The following is an 18,795-nucleotide window of genomic DNA, read 5'->3' as shown; positions in this document are numbered from 1 at the left end:
TTCTGGCTATATCATATTATTTTCCTTTAAGTTTCAAAGTCTTCTTCCACTTCAGGTAGATTATCCTTCACTTCAGTTCTTCTTTTTTCGCCGTCGCAAGATTTCATATCGGTTGAATATTTCTTTTAAATGTGAAGTAAAGCAACCTTTACTTCTCCAAAAATCGTCTTCTTTATCTTAGTTTCTATCTCCTGCATTCACAGTAGCCGCTAAACAGATCAAATACAAGCCCTTAGGTAAACTTCTCACAAAAGTAGAAATAATTCCACGCGTCGCCATCTTTGTTTTGAATTTTCATCTTTTGATCTCGCGCTTCTCTCGCACGTTTCTCTCGCGCGCGTCACGCAAGAGTGACCTGTTCCCCGCGCAAGGAAACTGGTACGAGCCACCTTAAAGTGACTCGTACCAGTTTCCTCGCGTGGGAGGCAGGTCGAAAATTCATAAAAAATATGGCGGCGCGAGGCTTTTTACGGTTTACGCTACTTTTGTCTTATTTTGTAAGAAGTTTACCTACCAGCGTGTATTTGATGTATTCAACAACCACTGCGTATGCAGGAGACAGAAACGAAGATAAACAAGACGATTCTCGGCGACATAAAGGTTGCTTCGCATCTAAACCAAAAATCTAGTCGATACGAGATCTCGCGACAGCCAAAAAATGATACAAAAAGAAAAATCTTCCAGAAGAAGGAACAGACTGTAAACCTCTCAGGAAAATCATATGATATAACCAGAGTTTGTGAATAAATGCTTAAAGATGAGCCCGGGAGGCTGTCTTTGACGGCTATTGAATGATTTTCTGAGCAATAAACGTCTGTAAACATCAGATCGTAGATACTCGCGCCAACACACTCGATAGTCAGCGGTGGTCGATCTTATTAAATCCGGATTTTTAAATGCGTGACAACGCGCGTAGAAATCGCTAAACTCGCAACTAGTCCATGGGCCAGAGAGGTTCTCCGTACCACTCAGGTAAGTCCTATCTGATGAAAGGTTATGTGAAAGACTTTACAAATTCATTTGAAAGCTATCGTGAAAGTGTAGCTTTCCCAAATTTTTACGTACTCGTTTATTTGAAAAATTATTGGTCAACATGGAAACGAGGCTGGGTATAAAACAGTTATTTGCAATACCTTTTTTGTTTATCATAGCGAATAAATCAGTACATGTAACATTTAACAGCATTTCAAAACAATGTTTTGGTGAGAGGCCAAGATTTTTTTTATTTGATTTGAAAGAAAAGTTAAATGAAACCGTGAAGTCAAACTCGCAAGACATAATGGGTGAGTCCCAGGGTAGCGCAGTGCTTCAAAGTTCTTTCACTTCTTAACCTTGCTGTGTCACGACGCTTTAAAAAAGACGAAAAAACATAAAAATAGAGACTTAAAGCCTGAATTTTTAATGCACATCAGCGGAAATACTTGCAATCAAGCAGGTGGTGATTGAACTTCCTCAAGATCGCAACGAAACTTGATTGCTATGAACAGACAGAACTAATCGGTTTCGTTGTGAAATTTTTATTTTCTTCTTACTCGGATCATGGAAATTATTAATATTCATTATTAGAAATCACAGGTTATTGTTTGATTAGGCGAAAATTGGAGAAAATTTCTCAAACAAAGGAAAACGCAGAAGAGATTCATGGGTGTAATCTGGGAAGTAGAGAGCAAAGACCTTGTCGGGAAGAGCCTAGCGCGAACAGAACTTATATGAGGAAAAAATAATACACTTATGCGATAAGAGAACCAGATTTCGGAAAGAAACAAAAACGTGCAATATTTTAACTGCATACGTCGACTTGCGTACCGATGTCACGATTAGAAAAGCTGCTATAGCTAACTTATAAGACATCGCTAATACATTTTGTGAGGTGTTGTAACACGAGTTATCATATCGCTGGCAACGCCCGTGGGCAACATGAAGCAAATCTTGTGTTCTGATTTCTACCCGAGCGGGTAAGATGGGCCCACCTTACCCGCTCGGGATTGCTCGTTTCTTATTTCGCGCATGAAGAGAATTGCTTGGAATGATCTTACAAAGTTCGTAATTTTTGGGTAATGTCGGCGATGTAGTCGCAAAAAGTGGCAGAAGACAATCAAAACAAAGAAAACATGAAGGTTTCTTCATATTGTAATGCAACAGTTGGCTTTCTTTCCCACCGGGCTATTTGAGCCATAAGCCGAGAAATGTGTCTGAATAATCCTTTGGAAACGTTGCCATGGAAACTGCTGTTGACGAAAGGACACTTATTTTTGAATGACCAGTGATTATATAATTCAACCCCGTAAAAGTGTTCAAGTGGCTTTGGTCAGTCTTTTTCTTGTATTCTTTCAAAGTTACAAACCGTAAAAAAGATGAAAACTGGTACTAGTCCCCTTAAAACATGCGTCCACCTTTTGAGATTCTATTTACAAGTGAGTGATGACTTTGCGCATTTCCTTCGTCACCCTTCGCACTAACAAAGACATCGATGCAACGATTTTTCGTATTCTTTACCTTATATTTCGATTATGGCCTTAAATCAAACTTGTTGCAGACCAAGGGGTTCGACATGTTAATTTGCGCAATACAAATATTAAATTATTATTATTATTATTATTATTATTATTATTATTATTAAATAGTTGATTAGGGTGAAGCGTGAACCAGTTATCTTGCAAAGAAAGCAGGGGCAAACTATGCCCTAGATTAAGCCGCAGGTCGTTCAGAACTTAACAACAAGGCGAGATCTTTATCCTATGCGTGTCTTATTCTATGTTGCTTACGGCTGAACACTGTTGGACTATCGTCCCCGATAGGCGTGCGGCACTTGCGAAAAACGAAGGAAAATTTAAACAAAACTGGATACTTCTAAAGAAGCAAAAATATTTAAAAAATGCGCAATTTCTCAAACAATTGTCTTGAAGTTTCTGAAGTTTATTTGCTCTGTTGTAGAGTACCTCATGGTGTTTCCGGAGCCGCGTTCAACAGAAAATTATGCCATGAAGAATCCAGCCATAGCTTCAAATCTCAGCCAGCTGTCAGTGTGTTTTTTTATCAAACTTGTTGCAGACCAAGGGGGTCAGTTTGTCATTAACTATGCAATTAAAGAAAAAGACAAGAGCATTTCCGTTGAAATGAAACGAACCCTGGCTTTGGTAGTTAACCATAATACATTCAGGTAATGCTTCATGGATTTTTGAAAACTGGGTTGAGGTAGTTCTTATTGGAGCCACGATAACTCATAATACAGGACATACCATGATCTCCTTTTTAGACACGAACGCTTGAAGGAAAAGAAAGGAATTTAAACATACAAGCAGACAGATTAACTGGCTGACTGGCTACATGACAGACTGATTGAATGGGCGACAGACTATCTTGCTGATTGACAAACTGTCTGACTGAAAAACGACTAGCTGACCGACTAACTGGCAGACATACTGATTGGCTGACAACCTGACTGACTGACTGACAACTTGACTGACTGTGTGACAGACTGACTGACGGATATGACGGACTGACTAGCAGACAGAACAGACTGGCTGACAGACAGACTGACTGACTTACTGACTGACAGACAGATTGACTGACAGACTGACTGACTGACAGACTGACTGACTGACTGACTTACTGACTGACAGACAGATTGACTGATTGACTGACTGACTGACTGACTGACTGAAAGACTGACTGACTGACAGACTGAATAACTGATTGACTGACAGACTGACTGACTGACTGACAGACAGATTGACTAGGTGACAGACTGACTGACTGACTGACTGAAAGACTGACTGACTTACTCCCGGTTAGCTCATTTGGTTAGAGCGCCGGATTGTGTTGTGCGGGAGGTCGAGGGTTCGAGCCCCGACCGGACCGATACCCATGGTCTTAAAATAAGTGAGGAGAATTTGCTACCTTTCTATAATCAAGAAATGGATAGATATTCTAGTCTTCTCGGATAAGGACGAATAAACCGTAGGTCCGGTCTCCTGCAGGGTTAGGGGTAGGAGACATTAATTTCCCACGCACGAGATTACTGTGTTGTGGATGTCCTCCCCTTGAATGGGATGGGTGGCAATTGGCCCTGAAAAGCCCCCATGAGGAGTGGTCAACTAACGTATGTATATATGTATGTACTGACTGACAGACAGATTGACTGACAGACTGACTGACTGACTGACTAACTGAATGACTAACTGAAAGACTGACTGACAGACTGACTGACTGACTGACAGACTGACTGACTGACTGACAGACAGATTGACTAGGTGACAGACTAACTGACTGAAAGACTGACTGACAGACTGACAGGCTGACAGACTGACAGACTGACAGACTGACTGACTGACTGACTGACTGACTGACAGACAGATTGACTAGGTGACAGACTGTCAGACTGTCTGACTGACTGACAGGTTTTTTTACAGATTACTATAGACTGACTAACTGACTGACAGACTGAATGACTCTTCATTGACTGACTTAGTAACAAACAAAAAAGAAGGCGGATCTTGAATGATTAAATATATTTTAAACTGTTGTGCTTATCTTTTTTCCTTTTTTTCCACTTTTTTTTTCAGTTTTAAGGCGACAAATCTTGACAATGATATCTGGAAACACTGGTGTCTCACCTGGGAAAACAGTCAAGGAGTAGCGAAACTCTATAGAGATGGCAAAGTTATAGAACAGAAAACGATTACCAAAAGCAGGAACGCTATCGTTAAATCTGGCGGCGCTCTGGTGCTTGGACAAGAGCAAGACTCTGTTGCTGGAGGTTATGACCCAAAGCAAACTCTTCACGGCCGATTGGCAGGTGTCAACATTTGGGATAAAGTTCTGTCCGAAAGTGACATTGCCGCCCAGTACACAAGTTGTAGCATACCTCATGGTTCTGTTCTTAAATGGTCTGCATTCAAAAATCTTACTCATGGCAATGTCACAGTTGAAGAGCCGTGAACTGTGTTGTTTAGTGATCAAACGCTCTAGACTCACAACTCACGTGCTGTAAAATTGCTTAAATTAGAGTATTTACTATATGCAGGCTGGATCACGTGGCACAGTTCTAAGTATAGACAACAAAATATTACATGATATAGCGTTTAAACGTTGCTTACTTTGGCTAGGTCTTTGGAAAACATTTCATTATATTTATTCACCTATCTACTCAGTTGTTTGATAAAATACGTCAAAGTTACAGGTAAATTTTTAGGTGACAGGTTTTTTCCCTAAAGCTAAGACAGCTACCAGTTTTTACAGTAAGGAACCTTAACAAAATGAAAATTTTCTTCTGTGTTCTCATTTATTCATGATTCTTGAGAATTAATCAGAGGGCATTTCAAGATTTTTTAAGATCCCAAAGAGAATTTGAACATTGAGAGGCTAACAGGATAAGTGTTCAAGCTTTGAATGTGTGCCTAGATAAAGCGCTGTACCGAAGTTTGACGCCGGTGTTGTGTGGTAAGCCTTCGTCTCTGCAAAGTAACGCGCTAAAATGTTTACATTCATTTGTCCCCTCAATTCTCAAATTATTATACATATCGTTTTAACTTGTTAAGGAAGTGAATAACATGTAACTGTTTGAATAATATACTACCTAATGACAAATGTAACTCAGAAACGTTGAAAATACAAAATGGCTAAAGCGCTACCAACCAATTGCTCTTTGACTGGTAGTTTTTAAGGGTTTACACTGCAGAAAACATTTCGAACTTAACTAATAAATCATATATAACTCTGCTACATATTGACTTAGTTTCAAACTGCATCGGAAGACAAGGACGGCACAATCTTAAGATTAGATCTTGATGAAAGTCTTATCAGTATAGCTAATGGTTTCACGTAAAAATAAAAGAATCATAATAAGAATAAAAAACGGAGCTTTTTATAATTAGGCGGGAGGAAAGCATGGGTTTCACGTGCAAAAATAAGGGCCTAATAAGTGTCTTTTGTTCAAACGGCAACTCAGAAAGAGGACTCCGATTGAAAATTAGCTAGAATTTCGCGAATGGTTGTACGTGTTTATCGTCTCTTACGGTGCCACAGCTCAACATACGCATAACGTCATAAAGGATCGAAAGACATTGTAAAGATGAAACAGAGGCAATGTATAAAATTATTAAAATAGGGGAAGAATACCAGGGTGAACCAGAACTGAGGATAAAAAAAACGTTTTGTGTTCTGCTTATTGGCTCCTCTAAGTACGTAAATCAACAGGATATTCGCACTTAACTAAGCTTTGAGCTCAAGTCTCGAGTTTTCCTTTCTCTACTTTTATTTCTTTTACAGATTACTATGAATGTCTCAATCTTTTTCCGCATATTTTACAAAACAGCGGTTGTTTCGTGTGTTTTTAGAATTTTTGGCGTTAAAAATTGATCCCCTCACGCATGCCTTATTTGGCCGCCGTGTTCCACCACGTGTCCACAGTAAAAAACACGCTGTAACATAGTTTGACATATCGAGTCGTAAACCTTCGTCTTAGCAAAGTGGCGCATTTTAACGCTTACATTCAGCTTGTAAACTGAGATTTACACGTTATACATTTCTTTTTTTCGCGAGTCAAGGAACTGTATAGCTGGTACATGTAGTTTGACTTAAAAAATGGCTGACCCTATCAGCCAACTGCTTTTTGCCTAGTTCATTTTTAAGGTTTCCTTTGGAGGAAACATCCACATTACTGTTGAGCAATCATTGTATACTTAACAAATGAAATCCACGTTGCCGTGAATCTATAACGTAGTATATCAGAACAAGAAAGTGGCACACGATGCGCAACTGGGTGTTTCACTGATGGTCTTACTACATTTTGACGTGTTCTTGATCAGCTACTGAACAGACTCACGGCAACATTTGTTTTCTATAGTGAAGACGTAAAAACTTTTATTAACCGTGACGTCATTTATACATCTGTCCTGTAACAGACCGCGAGTAAGAACCAATCAAATTTCGTGTATAGTTCAGATTACAAATCTCTTCGTCCGCATGCGCGTTCATAATATGACGTGCGCAATTGCATTTTGTGGCAGTCTTATTACACATCAGCCGCGCGTTTATCTCGCTAAATTTTCCGACAGCCGATTGAAGAGAGAAGCGAAGAAATTGTTACCAGCACACCCGTCTTCTTCTTCTGCCAGTATTTCTGTGAGTCAAAATAACAGTGTGGTGGTCGTTCAAGAGAAAACAACGATCTACCTGGAATACTTAAGCAAATGTGCCGTGAACGGTTATACTTGCATCAACTTAAAGAATCAAAACCCTTCTTCGTGTCTTTGATTTCTATCAAGTTAAGACTTCCATAAGAACTTGAGTATTTTAACTTTGTTTTTATTTCCGTTTTTGTAAACTAATTCAAAGCCCTCATCTCTAGGAGATGCAATAACGCTAACTCTAGTTGGGTCAAAGCTGCTCATTTATCCCGCTTGTAGATTTTCTTCACAAATTCTAGAAACAATCCTTCAGGCAGGTTGGCAGATTTCTGCGATATAAGTTCTACAATGTCCTTGTGACTTTCCTCTTCGAAGTTCTTGTAGACCTGCTTCAAGTTGAGCTCATGGTATAACTTTTTCACCTTCTCGGATGAGGCAGAATCTTTTATACCGTAGTTCTCCTGGGAAAAGTTAGCAGAATAAAAGAGTTAAATTCCTATTTCTTACCACAAGTGTCTGCTGTAAAGAATAAAAATCTCTAAGAGAATAAGCGGGGAATAGGGGTACTCTTTCTGTTCTGATTGCAGTAAATTTTAGCTCATCCACATAAAAACGAACAAACTAGAACAACTTCTGCATGAAGTGACAATTAGTGACTTGGGGAGCCAAGTATCCAATTGATACAAGTACTTAAAAACAGTATATTGCAGGTCGAAAAATGAGTAAACTGTAGGTTGGAAGCAGAAACCATACGAAACACGTTTAGCTGCTACCTCGCTTTGTAAGGTAAGTTCTTGGAGTATCCACGGGCTTCCACTGGAAACTGGCAGCCACCAGATAGAATACTGCCCCCCCCCCCTCCCATGGCTTACAATCACCTACAACCCAGCCACGGGTTCCCATTCTAGTAGCCCGTCGTCAATGTTTACAACAGTGGGAGGCAAAAAAAAAAAAAGAGGAAGGGAGGGGTGGGGGAAAGGAGAGGACTGGTGATCAATAACACCTACTTATTAAACTCCTTTTGAACTCAACAATATACATTTATATGTATTTAAATATATATATAGGAGAAGTAGTGTGGCACACGAGGACGGACAACTTCGAGCGAAGGAAGACATATACTCAATAAAAAGTCTAAAAAGTTTAATAAAAAAGGTTTCGGTCCGAGACCTTCATCAGTTGTATTACAAATATATATATATATATATATATAGTAAGTCGTTAATGGAACTCTCAGGCCAACAAAGGTGCACCGCGCCTGGAGGATCAATAAAGATTCGCAGTCCAAACCTCACAGCAAACACGAACGCAGAAAGTTTAAAAATTGCGAGGATGGACAACCTCTGACTTCAAAAATATAAAAAAATTTTAATAAAAATTTTTTTATTAAAATTTTTTATATTTTTGACGTCAGAAGTTGTCCATCCTCGCAATTTTTAAAATTATATATATATATATATATATATATATATATATATATATATATAAATGTGAGGGTAGAGCCTACCTTGGCATAAAGTGCTCAATGCTGCGTTAGCAGAGCTGGGTATACATTGATAGAAGGTTTATTAAAAGTAATCAAAAATGGCACCCAAGTGGTGAAATACATGTGAATTTACAAGTATACTTTAAATATTTAAAAAATACGAAAATCTTACATTTGACTTTAAAATTAAGAGTCTAAAGGGACTGGGAATTACAAGAATCGGCAGTTACATACCAATGAAAAACGCTTAGGTTTGCTTGACTACAAGAACTGGGCGTTAGACGCCATTGTTGGAAAGAAAGATTTTTTAAATCTTTCGGTCCGGCATTTAAAGAGTGATACATGGTTTTTGTTGCGCAACTCATAAACGTGGCAATCGGCGCGCTTTGGTTAGTTGAAGAATAAAAAATGATGTAGTTAGAGAACTGTAATGTAATTGACTTGAAACCTTTTCAACTTACTATTATGTGTGATTACCGCTCCGTAAGTCGAGCACTGTTTTTTTTTTTAGCTAAATCAAATCTTACAAACATATTTTATATCTATACATATAGGAAGTCTGCGTTTCGATTTTTCCGTATTACAGTGCTGTTGCATAATCAGCAATTCACGCCGCCATTTACGTTTTATCAAACTAGAATCGTTGCTAATTAGTGTACATTGTAGTGTGACCGTAATTATATGCAAAATGCTAGCAGGTATAAAACTCGTGAATTTTGGCTCTACATTATTATTACTTGGATTAGTGTTTGCGCGAATAAAGAACTTTGTTTTTAAAGAACCGAGTAGTTAACAAGTGCTCGATACATAAAAGTACAACGCAATATATGTTGCGTTAGAAAAATACAACGACTACGACACTTTCATCCCTACAAGCCTGTTTCGTGATTGCTCACTCTTCAAAATCCCCTGATGAGTGAGCAATCACGAAACAGGCTCGTAAGGATGAAAGCGTAGTCGTTGTATTTTTCAAACCCAACATATGAGTGAGCAATCACGAAACAGGCTCGTAGGGATGAAAACGTAGTCGTCGTATTTTTCTACTCAACATATATTGCGCTCTACTTTTATGTACCGAGTACTGTTATACGGAAAAATCGAAACACAGACTCCCTATTTATATATACATACATATTGGTTACTAACGATACACATTTTGATTACTAGCTCTTATACCTTCAAAATTTGCATCTGGTCTGTAGATATTCTTTGAAGAGCTTGAATAATCAGCCAAGAACATTTCTTTTCTTCAATATCTGTGCCTACTTTTCCTGTAACCGCAGGGTCCCCATAGCAGTCCAGATAGTCATCCTGTGGACACCAGAATTGATGTATATGTAAAGTAGCAAAAGTCCAAAATTGCCTTTTTAGTATACCTGGCTCTAAGTTAACCTTTAATACATTAATCATTTTCCCCATCATGCGAAGATCTTGCAGCAATTTAAGAGACTCCATCGTATTACCTCTTTACATATGCATTACTAACCAAGTGTAAGGTCAAGATGACTGGATATTGGCCGAGTTCTTATTTTTTGCATTTGTACGGACCGAGACGAAGTTGAGGTCCATAAAAATGCGAAAAAAGAACGAGGCTAATATCCAGCCGTCCTGACCAAACAAGCTTGGTTAATAAAGGAGTTATTATATTGCAGAAACATTTGGCTTTTTTAAGAATTAAGAAATGACCTGTTTACTTCGAGAGCCGGGTAAGAAAGCCAACTGTTTGCAGCACAACAACTTCACGAGAGTCGTTTCCATTTTCTTTGTTTTGACTATCTTCTGCTGCTTTTTGCGTTTCCATGGCCAAAATTGTCCAAGATTTATGAACGTAGTTCTAATTCTATTTTTTTCATGAGCGGGATCAATGCGGGCAATCCTGAGCGGGCAAGATGGGCCTATCTTACCCACTCGGGTAGCCAATCAGAACACAGGATTCGCGTCATCTTGCCCACATATTATTATATAGCCGACAGAGACCGTAGGCAATATAAAGTGAATCCTGTGCTCCGATTGCCTACCAAAGCGGGCAAGATGGACCCATCGAACCCACTCAAGATTGCCTGCTTTGGCCCAGGCAAGAAAATGTAATTTGTTGAGCACAATTTTAAAGTTAGTACCTTTATAAAGTTGGCAGTAGAAGACAGTCGAAACAAAGAAAACACAAATGATTCTCTTGGATTTAATGTGCTGCAAACACAGTTGGCTTTCTTTCCTGGCTCTCAAAAAAATGTAGCAATAGGGTAAAGGCTGCAGCTTATATCAGTTTCTGTACCCTTTGGCACTTCTGGGCAGAGAGAAGCTGTGGTATGTGACAGTCAAATTCTTGCTCAAGAACACACAAAAAAATATGCCATCCTGGCTCTGTAACCTGGATCTTTTGACCTTTTCACTCCCATCAGTGACCATGCAAGATAGAATTTCACCTTACAATACACCGAACGCAAATATGGCATCCGATTTGAAATACAAAAGGATTATTACATGTGTGAGAGGCTAGTCAGTCCAGAACAATGGCAATTCAAATTTGATGCGATGTTTGCATTCGGTGTATAATGATACAATATCAATCAGACAAGTTATGAGAATCAAGAAAAAATATCAATTAGAGTAATTAGTTGATCCAATACCAAATTCTCCAAACTAACCTTATAAAAATTGTATGGCAGATGGTAAGGAGAATTATTAATGAAATCTTGAGAGTGAAGGGGTTAAAACAGAGCTCAGCGCTTGAATCATTGGGCCAGTTTATCTCCCCTTGTGGTAATAAAACCATCCACAAATGTAGAAAATATTGGAAACTGGGGCAGAAGGGGGAGGGGGGGAGGGGGATGAGCTCGAACCACTGTTCCCTTTAATAATTATTTAGTGTAAAAAATGCCCCTCCTAGATAGATAGATAGCCTTTATCTTAAAACAATGAGTGTTAAAGCTACATGAGCTTGTGAGGTCGTTTGCAATTAACTAATCACTAAATGTACTAAAAACTAAAACCTAGGGGTACGTAGAGAACATCTAAACTTAAATCAGCAGTGCTTACGAATGTGGAATTGTAAACATAAATTTGAATATATACAAAGTCATCTTTTTTAAAATCACAAGTGGATGCAATACCTGAATTTGAAAAAATTCCCCCATCACTAATAAAATTTCTTTGGCATTTTCATGAGATGTTGTGTCCTTTATACCAGCCTAAAAATACAGAAAGTTAATCAATGAAATTGGGAAAGAGCAACAATATCAGAAATCGCACAACAATCATAATAATAATAATAATAATTAATAATAATTCATTGATTTATAGTGCGCTTTTTAACATACCGGGTGATCAAAAGTGCATAATCATTGGATCCTCACCATATACATTGCCAAAGCAACTGGCAAGTAAAAGGAATAATATGCTGTCTTGTATTTCACAATGGCCTTGTATCTGAAACAAAAATGAGCTGCTTAGTAACCTAGCCTGTTCCAGGCATTCAATTATTAAATGGGGCATGTTGTGAATAGGGAAAAGAAGGGGGGGAGGTGATGGCTATGTGGAGCCAAAATAAGGGAGTGTGGGATGGGTCCCTCCTTTCTCCCCATTGCAGTAATATTATCTTCCTACCAATCCATTCACCAATCCAATCCAATCCATGTGTGTGCAGAGACATAAGGGCAAAACCACACTTTTTTCAATTCAAAGCATTAAACTCCACTCACAAAGGAAGTAGCGAACATCTATGAAACATCTTGTGAAACTAAACTGGCAACTGAAGATGGTATTTTAGGCAAAAAATACAAATAAAGTCAACAAATGGAACTTGAAAGAGGCCATGGCAAAAAATGGCCTAATTTAAGCATGCAAAATAATTGACTAAATTACAATGAACAAATTGATTTTGACTATTAGTGTGGACACTTAAGTAAAAGAGTGTGCATTGTTAGGACTTAGCCTTGAACATAAACTGCAACACTGCTGTTTTCATCTTTGATTTCACAACATTTCCTTGCACGTAACCAGCACTAATTAATAATGTTCATTCTCAAGCAACCAGCTGCGTAGTAAACACTGAATTATATTCTTTGTTCATTTGTCCTTTGGCTGTATTTTGGCAAATGACACATTGGTGACAATAACTCTTCTAACTAACCCTGTTTTCATCATCTTTGTGTCAACGTAGGATTTTGTAAGTTATAATCTCTGAAAGTTTCCAGTTTTTAAGCATTGTTTGCAATTTTGGCACTGAGTCCTTAATTTGGTCAAATAGTGGCTAGAGCATTATACCTTTCTAAGGTAAAATTCTCAAAATTTTCGCCCGGCTTGGTGATGAGGTCTAATGCTTGTCCAGTTGCAGTTTGATATGTAACCTGAGGAACAGATCACACAACAAAGTGTCAGCCAATGGTTCAAAAGTGTCACATTGATGAAGATGAACTGTCATTTTTACACTTAAAGACTTTTTCCCTATTTATTACAAAGACACTGATTCATTGATTCACTGATTATAGAATCTCCATTTGTGGCTAACAGTTAAAACCATTGTTAATTTTTATTTCCTCTACAAAAACGCATCAGCTAAATTCCCTTACCATGCGCTCTTAGTTCAGTTTTCAGCAGAAATTGCTTGTACAGTATATAGGGAGTAAACTTAATGGAGTTGGGAGTTTTCCAGAGCTAGGAGTTCATTATCCCTTCGAGGCAAATCCAATGTAGGTCATGCCTGTTGATTACTTTTTGTTTGTGCCTTTGTTCATATTTGTAGCCTTTTAGATTTCCCTTATTTCAAGACATTGTGCATTTCTTTAGTTTTCGCCACATGTGCTGTATGAATAAATGAGTTTGAAATCGTTGTGCCTATCCTCATACTATCATGGTGGTTGACCTGGCAAACTCTGGTGCACAACACCATGTGTCTGCAGCACCAGAAATGTGACAAATAGGCCACTTTACTACTGTGTCCTCAGTTGCGAAGCCTTTGATTTGGAGATTCGGAGTGAGACTGAAGGTGACCTTGTTGTGATAGACACCAGTATCTAGTTAGCATGATAACAAATTAATTTACATTAGAAAAGCAACAATGTTTATATCCCAACAAGGTCACCCCAAGCCTCATTCCTGTTCAAAGGCTTGGCAACCAAGCAAACAACTGTAAAATGGACTATTACCCATAATAGAAATGTTTGCCAATACATGAGGGAAAAAAAAAAAAAAACAAGCATGTTCAAACTGAATTGACAGTACACCCACAAAGTTGCTCTCGTCAAAAAATTAATGTCAACATTTGAAGGAAATGACATTCTGTTTTGCAACAAATATTACTAACTTCAACAACTACACTTTAACTGAATGTTAAGGTACTTGCTACTACTGGACTTCAAGGCCCAGTTTTTGTAAAGGGAAGATAACATTATCCAACTGATAAATCGTTAACTAATGAATAAATGATAACAAAACATATAGAATATAGAGTTTTATCCATTGGAAAACATTGTCTAACCTTCAAACTGGAGCCAGGTTTTATCGAGTATTATGTACACTTTTTACGTATGTTTCCAGGTCTTGTTTACAATTCATATCTATATTGATGGATCTGTACTGACCTCATGAAATAGATTCAAAACATCAACATAATATGGTTCTTGATCCATATGTTTCTTTAGCAGTTTGTATATTGAGGCCTCTATGAGGAGAAAGTCATTGATAGCAATATCCCCAATTCCAGCCTACACAGTAGAAAAAAGAAACAAAAAAAGAAACAAAAACATGTTATTTTGGGGAACTCAAAATGGTTAATTTCCCGAGGTCAACAGGGAGGTCACATGATTTCGATCTCGTATTTCAAGGCGTTGTTGTTTCATTCTAATCTTCGTTTGTGTTCAGTTCGTACGCTCTAAAGTTAGTTCGGTATTTTTGTACCCGCTCTCCCCACGGTCTTTGGTGGGCAGAGAGGTTCTTATTGTTTAGTGTTCTTCCCATCCGTCTCCTCCTGGGGGCTGTCGTGGGTAATAAAGCCTCTCTCTGTGCCAAACAAGGTATGCCTCAGTGTCTTTGATAGTATTTATTTGTTTTCGAGGGGAATTAAAAAAATTCAGTTATCTAGCACAGTAACAGAAAAAAAAGGACTCTATTACATACTCAAATCAAGGATTACGACAATGTTTGTAACCCAACAAGGTCAACCCTAGCCTCATTCCTGTTCAAAGGCCCTTGCAATAAATCCCATTAAAGTTGTCCTTTAGGCAAGAAGGACAATATCTCCCCCATATCTCATCCCTCTCTACAATTGAAGCAAGTAGGGGTACTACATATACCCAGTCACTATTTTTTTGGGTCTCCTTGACAGCCGGTTTGCTGGGGTGGCATGAGGTACTGTAAAGCCTGTTTTCGTTAGCAACACAAGCACAAAAACAAGGGCAAGGACAAGGATCAGAATATTTCATTTTTCTTGAGCTAGCTAATTGTGCTTGTTTACCTTTGTTTTAGCATATTTATCTTACGCATGCGTTTTTGCTTGCCCTCGTGCTTGCGTCACTTAGTGAAAACCAGGCTTAAGAGTTTGGTATTTTGTCCCTGAACAGAATATAATTGATTTTGACCAGTAGTTTGAAACCAGACCCTTCAATTTGAGATTGTTAGCCCCCAATTTGAGATCATTAGCCCACTATCCACAAAGAAACCAAGTCTCCCCTTATTCTCCATATGCCAACCCTAAGGATCTGTTTCTCTTGAAACACGTTTTTGTTTGTATTTGATCACCTTTGTATACCAGCAAGCCTTGCCTCTTCTTGTTGACGATTTATCCATGATGTCATCAGCAACAAGGAAGAATGCCTGTAACTGTGAAACAATCAACAATCCAATAATTTGGATATATCAACAAAGTTCAAATGGTAAATTGGCCACTGTAACGATTACAAAAGCTGACGTTTCCAGCGTTAGCCCTTCGTCCTTCGCACCGACGAAGGGCTGACGCTCGAAACGTCAGCTTTTGTAATCGTTACGGTGACCAATTTACCTTTTCAACTTCGTTGATATATCCAAATTATTTCGTCACTCCCACCGACGCAGCCCCAAACAGTTTCTTTCGAAACTATCAGCTTTAATCAACAATCCAAGCCAAGTGAGTTTATGTTTATCAGGTTTAGCAGTATCTGTCACGTCACTATAACCTGTCTTCCAGCTTGTTTTGTAAATTATAAACAAAGACTACTAGGACTGTCCTATAACTCATCTTCACATTACACCAGGCTTTAATGGACCAAACAGACATGTGGAACTCTGTAATCTATGCAAAAAGGCAAAAACTCCAACACAAAAATGGCTTCTACACGAAGTTTTCAAACTCACCCACTCCACACACCAACCAAGTATAACTGCATTCTTCTTAGCTTTTTCTTTCAGCTTATCTGGACTAATAAGGTGCCGTAGAGATCCAATCACAGAGAGGCCACGATTTTTTTTTCCTAGAAAGGGTATTAAAGAAATAAACCAAGTTGCTCATCGTTAATCAAAGAAAATCCTAAATCATCCTTATTTTTTTAACATTATCATCCTTTTTAAATAAGAAACAGCTACTTAAACAAGTCACATACAAAACAATGCTTACAGTATAATTTTGAGGGTTAAATATAATATAGTGGGTTAGCCTTACTCATGCTGTAGGCACATGCCTTAAAATTTGCATGTTGATTTAACTTTCTTCATGGTTTTGCTGTGAAATTGCATGTTGATCAAAAGTTAACATGATTTTGACAGAAAAAGAAAAGAATATGTTCTGCTGTAACATGGCAAAATGTTTGGGGGCAAACTGATAAAGGTGGTCAGGGAAAACTGGTAAAAGTGGGGGTGAATTTGTCTTACTTCTAGTGGCAAACTTGCAAAGATGTTGGGGAGGGAGAAACTTGCAATGGGACAAAACCTTTCATTAAGGACAGTCATGTCTGTGATAGCCTTTGGCTACCTCAATGCTGTGATAGCTTCAGTTGCTTAGCTCAAGGGAAATTTCTTGAAATCATCTTAAATTTATTCAACATTATTTTTTTATCTCCACACATTGAAAAAAGTCTCTTTGTAAACAGTATAATGCTTAAAATACCATGAGAAGAATGAAAAGAAGGAGTCAAACACCCATAAAACCTGATATCAAAAACTTGGGTTTCCCAAGACTTTTCTCACTGATCGAGTATGAAGTTGACACTTGAGGGGAAATGTAATTTAACTTAATTCTAAAATTTATAATAAAAATATGAATTGCAAATACCTCCAGGAACATTATACTCCAGTACCTGGGAGAAATAAAAACATACAATGATCACAGAAAAATCAAAGTATAGTCTTCAAAAATAAATCCACCTGTTAATTGATGCGATTGGGGTTGGGTCATGAAGGTTTTATTATCACAACAAGGTCCAAGGCCAAATAAATGAGTTTTCTTTTTTTTTTTTTTCAAAGAAAACATGGTCATAGTGCACAGGAAAAATAAAGAAATCAAATATAAAGATTTACTTGTAAAGGTCTGAACTAAACAGTCTACAAGCTTTGAAATCTCGTGATACTTTGTCTTCCCTCAAGAGAGTGTACTTATCTTGCAGTTACTCTTTTGCAAAGCTTTTTGCTTCTAATCACACAACACTGGAGTAGTTTTTTTTTCTTCTTCCTAGATCTACGGTCAACCCACCACCACAACAAACTCGCCACCACTCAAAGTGAAATCGCCGCCGGTGACTAGCCTCTAGTGTGAAACTTAGTCATCAACTGAACAACAACATAACAATTCATCATGCATATAAACGCGTTCTTTCCGTGAGAGACAATATGTGACTTTGCATAAGTTATCATTGTTTCATTTACAAAACACCAATAGCGTAGCTCCACTTTTTGCAGAGGTTTACGGTCAACTCGCCACCACAATACCATAAATCAGTATTGGCTTTTCTTAATAATTTGGTGTATTATCACGGTATGTTATAGGGTTACGTTGTTCGCTTAATTATTTGACTTATTAATGCTGGTCAGGGCAGATTAATTGCATTTTAGCACCAAACAGCGACCGTTTTAAACACGGAGATCGCTGGGTAAGTTTTAACAGGATTCAAGTACCTAATGCTGCTTTCCGTTTACAAGTTTGAAGCTCAAATATATTACCTTGCGCAAATGTCGAGCTGCCTCGCCGGTTTCCTTATCATTCTCGTCCTCTTTCACAATATCATCGATCAGTCCAGGGAAAAACGAATCAAAGAGCTCACGGTCACTTGGTTGCGTAGATTTCTTTGCCATCAGAACAAAATGAAGGAAGGGGAACGAAGGGCAATGTGAAGGGAATCCTGTGTTCTGATTGGCTACCCGAGAGGGCAAAATGAGCCCATCTTGCCGCTCAGGATTGCCCGCTTTGATCCCGCTCATGAAGAAAGTGCGTGGAGCGGACTAAAGTTACAAGTTCGTAACTTTTGGACGATGTTTGCAACAAAGTAGCAAAAAGGGGCAGAAGAAGGCACTCGTCATTATCATTTTAAGGTCATCGATAATTAAGTGGAAGGACCAGAAAAAAAAATTTTGGCTGGAGGAGTTCCCCTGGCAGCGGTTGATGTCGAGCTGCTTCGCCGGTTTCATTGTCTCTCTCGTTCTCCTTCACAATATCATCAACCAGTCCAGGGAAAAACAAATCAAAGAGCTCACGATCGTTTGAATGCTTGGATTTCTTTCTTTTCGGAACAAAATGAATAAAAGAAAATACGTTCATGCATCCCTAGCAGGCACCGACGGGTTCCTTCCTGATTACCCAGGCTCTAGCGGTCTATCCAACCCACTCAGGATTGCCCTCTTTGATCCCGCGCAAGAAAACACTACGTGGAGCTGACTTTGAAAGTTCGTAACTTTTGGACAATGTCGGCAACGAAGTCGCAAAAAGCGGCAGAAGACGGCACTCGCCATTATCATTTTTAGGTAATTAATAAGTGAGTGGAAGAGCCATCAATAATTTTTGTTTTCAGGAGTCCCCTTGTCGGCGGCTGTTTGGTCTCGTCACACAAGGTGCTGCCTTAGAGGGGGAGTAAACGCACGAGACGGAACCAAACGGATCGACCTACGAAGGAAACTTGGGTGCGAGCACAGCGAGGACTACTTATCATGCCAAATATTTTCACTTCTACGCGATCTTAGTCAGTATGCATTTCGTTAAATGGCCGCCAGTCTTTCCTTTCT

General features: G+C 38.5%; 2 protein-coding genes across 2 annotated transcripts; one reads left to right on the top strand and one right to left on the bottom strand.

Moving 5' to 3' along the window:
* The first annotated feature begins 2,934 nt into the window (after positions 1-2,934).
* On the top strand, positions 2,935-5,857 carry LOC148736253 (C-reactive protein-like). Its single transcript, XM_088755701.1, has 2 exons — positions 2,935-3,160; positions 4,566-5,857. Exons 1-2 carry the CDS (start codon positions 2,943-2,945, stop codon positions 4,939-4,941), a joined length of 594 nt encoding a protein of 197 aa, XP_088611827.1. The 5' UTR covers positions 2,935-2,942; the 3' UTR covers positions 4,942-5,857.
* A 1,435-nt stretch (positions 5,858-7,292) lies between these two features.
* On the bottom strand, positions 7,293-18,102 carry LOC111345083 (farnesyl pyrophosphate synthase). The gene is made up of 10 exons (XM_088751999.1): positions 17,740-18,102; positions 16,856-16,880; positions 15,943-16,058; positions 15,352-15,432; positions 14,196-14,318; positions 12,880-12,962; positions 11,970-12,042; positions 11,727-11,804; positions 9,793-9,927; positions 7,293-7,591 (listed from the first exon to the last, which is right to left on the bottom strand). Exons 1-10 carry the CDS (start codon positions 17,995-17,997, stop codon positions 7,391-7,393), a joined length of 1,173 nt encoding a protein of 390 aa, XP_088608125.1. The 5' UTR covers positions 17,998-18,102; the 3' UTR covers positions 7,293-7,390.
* Positions 18,103-18,795: the final 693 nt, after the last annotated feature.

This window comes from Stylophora pistillata, chromosome 3 (assembly GCF_964205215.1).
Source record: "Stylophora pistillata chromosome 3, jaStyPist1.2, whole genome shotgun sequence".
Classification (NCBI taxonomy): Eukaryota; Metazoa; Cnidaria; class Anthozoa; order Scleractinia; family Pocilloporidae; genus Stylophora; species Stylophora pistillata.
The sequence above is the reverse complement of the archived record's forward strand: the minus strand, read 5'-3'. Positions and strand labels throughout refer to the sequence as shown.

Excerpts from the sequence above, each read along its gene's own strand:
- LOC148736253 (XM_088755701.1), top strand. The coding sequence starts at position 2,943 with ATGGTGTTTCCGGAGCCGCGTTCAACAGAAAATTATGCCATGAAGAAT. Across the intron at positions 3,161-4,565 it reads GTTAACCATAATACATTCAG|TTTTAAGGCGACAAATCTTG; the intron begins GTAATGCTTCAT and ends TTTTTTTTTCAG.
- LOC111345083 (XM_088751999.1), bottom strand. The coding sequence starts at position 17,997 with ATGAGCGGGATCAAAGCGGGCAATCCTGAGCGGCAAGATGGGCTCATT. Across the intron at positions 15,433-15,942 it reads TTGGTTGGTGTGTGGAGTGG|TTACAGGCATTCTTCCTTGT; the intron begins GTGAGTTTGAAA and ends ATTGTTTCACAG. Across the intron at positions 7,592-9,792 it reads ACCAGATGCAAATTTTGAAG|GAGAACTACGGTATAAAAGA; the intron begins GTATAAGAGCTA and ends AACTTTTCCCAG.